Source organism: Seriola dumerili, unplaced genomic scaffold (genome assembly GCF_002260705.1).
Source record: "Seriola dumerili isolate Sdu_G_001 unplaced genomic scaffold, Sdu_1.0 BDQW01000276.1, whole genome shotgun sequence".
Taxonomy (NCBI): domain Eukaryota; kingdom Metazoa; phylum Chordata; class Actinopteri; order Carangiformes; family Carangidae; genus Seriola; species Seriola dumerili.
The window spans coordinates 1,528,173-1,534,866 of record NW_019174531.1 but is presented as its reverse complement, the minus strand read 5'-3'; the positions used below and the strand labels follow the sequence as shown (position 1 = coordinate 1,534,866).

General features: G+C 43.2%; 1 protein-coding gene across 1 annotated transcript; it reads left to right on the top strand.

Moving 5' to 3' along the window:
* Positions 1-1,248: 1,248 nt before the first annotated feature.
* LOC111230656 (angiopoietin-related protein 7-like) lies at positions 1,249-6,436 on the top strand. The gene is made up of 6 exons (XM_022757445.1): positions 1,249-1,890; positions 2,584-2,818; positions 3,973-4,107; positions 4,239-4,455; positions 5,463-5,658; positions 6,050-6,436. Exons 1-6 carry the CDS (start codon positions 1,249-1,251, stop codon positions 6,194-6,196), a joined length of 1,572 nt encoding a protein of 523 aa, XP_022613166.1. The 3' UTR covers positions 6,197-6,436.
* Positions 6,437-6,694: the final 258 nt, after the last annotated feature.

Genomic DNA, 6,694 nt, shown 5'->3' with positions numbered 1-6,694 from the left:
TTGCCTGCTGGGTATTTTTCCAAAGCTAATCATCAANACACACACACACACACACACACACACACAGTCTCCTGGCTATCCTGATGCTTTTCCACTGAGGTGAATTCAGTGCTGGGATGCTGGGATACACCAGGCGACAGGTAGGAATGTACTTCACATATATACTGTGTTTCAGCTTAAATATGAAATTCATGTCAACTAAAGGACCATAACAGAAGTTTTGAATGTTTTAGCTTATTGACTGCATTGCCTGCTGGGTATTTTTCCAAAGCTAATCATCAACTTTTTAGATTGGTTGGTTTTCTACTGATTACAGATCATTTCTGTACAGATTAGCTTACTTCTAAAGATAAACACACATATCAGCACTCATTCAGTTGTGTCAGTGTTTCATTGTCATCATGTGACAATACAGTTCAGAGCAGGGACTTTATGGAAGGTGCATGTGACAACAAGGAAAAGTCAAATGCGAAAGGACAACCCTACTGCCAGAGAAGAACCCAAATCTAGGACGATTCTGAAAGATTATGTCCAGTAAAGATTTTTTTTTTTACATAAAGTATTTTACAAAAAATACATGAATAGGATTTCCCAGTATCTGAATTTTGTCCTGGCTCATCAGCAGACTCTCAAATCTCTGGTGTCAGAGCATCCTTGTTTTCATGGACCTTGGTTGTCATGAACATGTTTTTGACTGTGTTTGACACAGCAGGATTAGTACTATAACACTATTGATACTTTACTTTTTGTCACAATTTCTTTGAATTTAGAGTTGAAGACTTTTTTCTGCTGCTGTACTCTCATGTCAAACATTTCCAGTAAAATGCTCAAGTACTGAATTTAGACCTGTTTTGTTAATTTATCAAGGGTTTTCATTTACCCTAGATGTAAAGCAGTTGAGCACCTTCACACAAAACCTGGATTGGGATGTTACAGAGTTTGGAGGGGTGCAGCTAGCTTGCCTTTAAATCCTGGTTTACACTTCTGCATTGAATCCACTACGTACGTACGGCGTAGATACAGCGTAGGTTCTTCATCGAACCTAGACAAAAAGTATAAACCATGCAGGCTTTAGTAACAAAATTCATGAACTTCATCTGGACTTGATTTCAACTTGTCAGCAGCTCTTCCCCTTCCTGCAGTGAAGTCTAAAACTCAAGCCTAACATCGGAGGAGGTCTGGACCTATACTTGCTGCAATGATATTGGACCCTGATGTTGATCTGGTGATTGAAACCGATTCTTCAGGATGAAGTGGCGATCTGTTTTAGTGACTTTTGTCTTACTGACCGACTGGTGTTTCCAGTCAGTGGCTGGTGACTTTGTGGCCTCTGATGAACACCTAGACGTTGGCCATGATGAGGATGTACACCCCAACACCCTCAGAGAAACAACTGCGGATGTACTGGATGTGAATACCCAAACAAGCAGGGATGTACCAGACACAAATATTGAAACAAACTGGGACATACTGGACATAAACAAGGACAACTATGAGGATGCTGACTGGCATCCTCCTACCTCCTTCCTGGAGACACACTCCGATGTTTTCCCTGACCCCCCACCGGTGATGCGCGGCGGCAACACTGGTGTTGACGCCAGCAACAACCAAACCTCCAACCAGACTGTAGGTGCTTCATCGGCACAGTGTGGCGAGTACAGCAGCCAGCTGATGTCTAACGGGCAGTGCCGGCTGATGGCAACGCTGCCCCCTGTGGGAACGTCGCAGAAACGCTGCCCAGATATGTTTCGCTGTACAGATGACATCTCCTATTGGCTGCATGAGAACCAGAACAGAAAGGAGCAGCTGGAGGAGCTGAGGGAGACAATGTCAGAGCTGCAGGAGGAGCTGAGGAACCACCAGCATCGAGTCAAGGCCCTGGAGATACAGGTAGACTGGCTGTTCAGTAGTTTACTATGTTTGTTTAAAGACGCAATTAAAGACAAAAACAGAAGCTCCAACCTAGATTCTCCTCTTTCAAAACTTTTATACTGCCACAATCTGAGACTACATTCAAGCAGGTAAAACACAACACCCTCCTTTCTCTCTCTGTCTCTCTCTGTTTATCTCTGCCTCTGTTTATCTCTCTGTCTGTCTTTATCTCTCTGTCTTGACACCACATAAGCCCTCCTTAACCCTGAATGCTAACAAGATTAGCTGCAGGCTTGTTGCCAAGGGTCCTGCATCCTCATGAGTCTGCCTGACCCAGTGAGCAATTTTCTGGGCTTCCGATGTCTCCTGGTCAAAATAAGGTTAAGACCAAGCTGACTGACAAAAAAAATGTTATTTGCCATTGTAGTCTAAGTAGAGTAGTACACAGACCATGCTTTCCCTTCATATTTGAGGTGGGCTAAATTCACCTACTTTTGTGTCCTGTAATTGGAAAGCATTGATTTTGATGATCCATCATTTTGTTTGGTTCAATTAATTTAACACTTAAATAAGGCAGTGGCTAAATTTTGCAAAGATTAAATCGATAAAAGAGGAGCAAGCAGCATTTAGTCTTTATAACTTTAGCATCTAAAACTCTCTCTCTCTCTCTCTCTCTCTCTCTCTCTCTCTCTCTCTCTCTCTTCCCCTCAGGCTGAAGAAAGTGTGAATTCAAATTCGACCTTTGAGCAGCGGTTGAGTTCTCTGGAGCTGCGTCATGCCAAGGCCGACACGCTGCTCCACGTGCACGCGGCGCTGCTGTACGAGCTGCAGGCGCAGCTCCGCAACCTGTCGGCCACCGTGCAGCGCATGAGCCACAGCACAGGCTGCATGGTCAACGTCATCAGAACTACGCCGCCGCTTGGCATGCGAGACACACTGCCACCAGGTACACATGCAACAAACACAGCGGTGAGTTGCATGTTGCATTATGTTCAAAAAACCTGTTACACACAGAACTTTTTTTTTAACACAATCAAAACAGTTACATGTTCATTTTACTTTACAAAGCTGTAACAAGTTAAGGTTTAGCGAACCTAATTAGCAGCTATGTCAGTAACATGTCACAAACTCTCCATTGTTGTTTGTATTGTATTGTGTCTGTATTTGTGTTATTTTTTTATATCACAGTGCTCTTGTACAATTGGCTGAATACTCATAAGGCTAACAGTATTCAATAAGCCAACTCAACAGATAAGCAAAGGTCATGGGGTTACAATTCTTTATTTTCATTAGAATTGTTTTAATTGGTTTGCCTACAGAAAAAATAACCAACATAAGGGATTTAGTAGATCATAGCTATAAGCAGGAGCCCGACTATTCAAGGTTTTGGCAGTAAAATCTTCAAATCTATTCCAAATCTTACAGGTAACCAGTGAAGGGCAGCAAGAATTGATACAATTTGGTTGCTTCTCTTAGAATGTGTCAAAAGCCTGGCAGCAGCGGTTTGTATCAGCTGTAGTCTTTGGATGATTCGTCTGCTGATACCAGAATAAAGAGCATTGCAATTGTTCAGGCAGGAAATGTAATTATTATTATTTCTAATCTGGAGCTATTCAACTGCAGGAGATTATTGGACATCAAGTTCTTAATTTCATCAGGGCAGGACATTATAGGACATTATAGATGACACATCTTTGTCTGTTGTTGTTGTACTTTGTTGGGACATATAGTTGCGTATCGTCCACATAGCAATGAAAGTCGATATTATGTCTGCGCATGTTTTGCCCAAGGGGGAGGGTAGAGGTAAGGTAAATAAAGGGGGACCCAGAATAGACCCCTAGGGGACACCACAAAAGAAGAAGAAACATCTCCAAGCTTAACAGAGAAGTATGTTATGGCTAATATGAATTGTGTGTTAACCCAATTTGTGGGCTCCGCTGTAATCTCAGCAAACATTGTGTTGTTTCTGTTTAGGAAACAGCAACTATACATAATCAGTAACTCAGGATCTGACCAGTATCAATTGATACATTTGACAGTTTAAGTGTTGCATGATGCTTTGTAAAGCCCTGTCTCTCTGTCTCTGTCTCTCTCCCTCAGATGGACGGTACCTGTCTTTCTGTCCTTCAGATTGTGCATCTCTGTATTACAATGGTGTTCGCCGCTCTGGTGTTTACACCATAGTCCTGTCGCCAGGCGCCACCCTGCCTGTCTACTGTGACATGGAAACCGAGGGTAGGACACATACTGTATACTATACACACACAATTTATATATACACATGTAAATGCAGCATGTATAGATTACATGCGTGCACACAGTGGTTCAAACACTAACAGGTATAGATACATGTGTGTCTGCATCAGGTGGGGGCTGGACGGTGTTTCAGCGGCGACGCGATGGCACCGTGAGTTTTAACCGTGGCTGGTCAGAGTACCGTGATGGCTTCGGTGAACCACGAGGAGAACATTGGCTTGGCAACCAGAACCTCCATCTGTTGTCCAACCAGGGTCACTACAGCCTCCGCATAGACCTGCAGGACTGGAGCCATGTCCACAGACATGCCCTGTACCACAGCTTCAGGTAGACAGAGAGACTGGAAAAAAGATAGATGATGTAGCAGTGCAAAGACAAGTGTTAAAGATACAAGTCAAGGTAGACAGACAAGTAGGGGGTCTGTCAAGATTTCTCCACATAGCGAAGGTTTCTCACTGTGTGAATGTTTGTGTGAATGGATGAATGAGAGGGAAGCTGAAAAGTACTTTGAATAAAAGCGCTACATACTCTGTATACAAAGAAATTGTAGGATTGTGTCCTTTTTTAACCCTTCCAAAACTAAAAACAGAACAGCTAAAATTTAAGGAGTGGATTAAACCGTGATCTGCTGCAATGTTAGCTGCAAACTTTGCCATGTCTGCCTACGGAGCTGGGCTGTGAAGCGATTTTGGTGTAGTGGCTGCAAGGGGTTTTGCAACTTTTGGATTCCATATAAGAATCATTGGAAAAGGATATAAAATGGTGAATATGTCACAAACCCTCTGAAATGACTCTTGTTCTCTTCTTAAAATACTCTTATTATTAACTCCACCAAGGCGATTATGTTTGTCTGTTTATTGGTTTGTTTGTTTGATTGTTTGTCACACAAAAATTACTGAATTTGCACCATACTTGGTTACGGGGATGGGGTATGGGCTGGGGACAAACCCTTTAAATTTTGGTGCCAATCAAGTTAAAGGGGCAGATTCAGGATTTTTTTTTTCACTTTTATCCAGATAATAATCTGGATCCAACAGAAATTTTGTAGGATTGTTTTGGCCTTGGCAAAAGTATATGCTCTACTGAGTGCCATTCTAGTTATCAGAATTTGATCCATTCAACCCAGTAATATCTAAATAACTGGAAGTTCAACCGGCTCAACTGGTTTTCGGCAATGCTCTCAACGAGTCATTTAATCATTTAATAATATGTAACATTTAAACATGTACATCTGCTTGGAAACTTTGAATGTCATAGCAACAGTAACTAAAAGGCGAGCAGCTTAGTGAAGGATCATTTTTGATGGAGATACTTGTTTTTTCCTTCTCCTGCAGGATAGAGGATGAGGAGAACCAGTACCGCCTCCACGTTTCTGGGTTCAGTGGAACGGTGGAGGACTCGTTCGGTTGGTACCACGACCAGCAGGGTTTCAGCACGCCGGACACTGGCAACATCTGTGCTGAGATCAGCCACTCCGGCTGGTGGTTTCACCAATGTTTCTACGCTAACCTCAATGGCGTCTACTACAAGGTAGGACTGCCTACAAGAACAGACGCAAGAATACAGAGGGAAGTATGATATAGCAGATTTCAGGTAAACACTCGGAGAAACCAAATCCTGCAAGTTTGGATGGTGGTTCCAGGTGGGTCCAGGTGGGGGCAGTGACTTCTTTGTTGTCACATCACAAAGTCTGTGTTCTGAGCGCTTTGATACTTTCACCTTTAAACCCACCTCCAAAACTGATTTGCTTTTTCAACCAGGGAAACAGTCGTCAATGAGCACAACAGACCTGAAGATAAATCAGTGATTCAGGATAGAGAGGTAGGGAGGGAAAAGAGGTCCAAAAGCAGCAGAAGTAGGGAGATGGGAAGGAGGGTATATGAGTGTGATATGTTAATGTTGAAATTATGTTTTCCACCAGGGGGGGCGCTACTCTCTGAGAGCTCAGAATCTGCTGGGGCCGGACGGCATCGTCTGGTTCTCCTGGAAGGACTCAGACTTCTACTCTCTGAAGGCGGTCACCATGATGATACGACCACGCAACTACAGGCCACGCCTGTCGCCATAGTGATCGAGTGCTTGTCATTAGTTTAACAGACTGAAGCTCAGCTGGCAGCTTCTAAGGACGCGAGAGCTGCTAGAAAATCTCCACTGGAGTACCACGTGTATTCATATGCCACTGAAAATAGTCCCCAACAAAGGCACTATTTCCTCCTGTTTGAGTAACCTTTGCTAAAAACTACGGTGACATCTCCTTTGTGAACCAGTGGGCTTGGAGCTGAGAGCTACAGGCAAGGTGGGGTAGTACACGCTGTTGGCTTTGGGCCTTTGAATTAACAGGCAAAGACTAATTTACAAGTCTGCAAGTGAAACTGTCCTTGAATAAAAGATGAAGAAGCAGCACTGACAGAGAGTAGAAATTAAAGTCCGCCATCCAGATGAAGCTGCTGTTCACCTCATACCTGCAGTTTATTTCACAGCCAATGTCCAGCAGCTTTTATGTTACACATGCAGAGGCTGTTTATGACTTAAGTGACACCAGGCTGATAATATTTTTGTACATCCT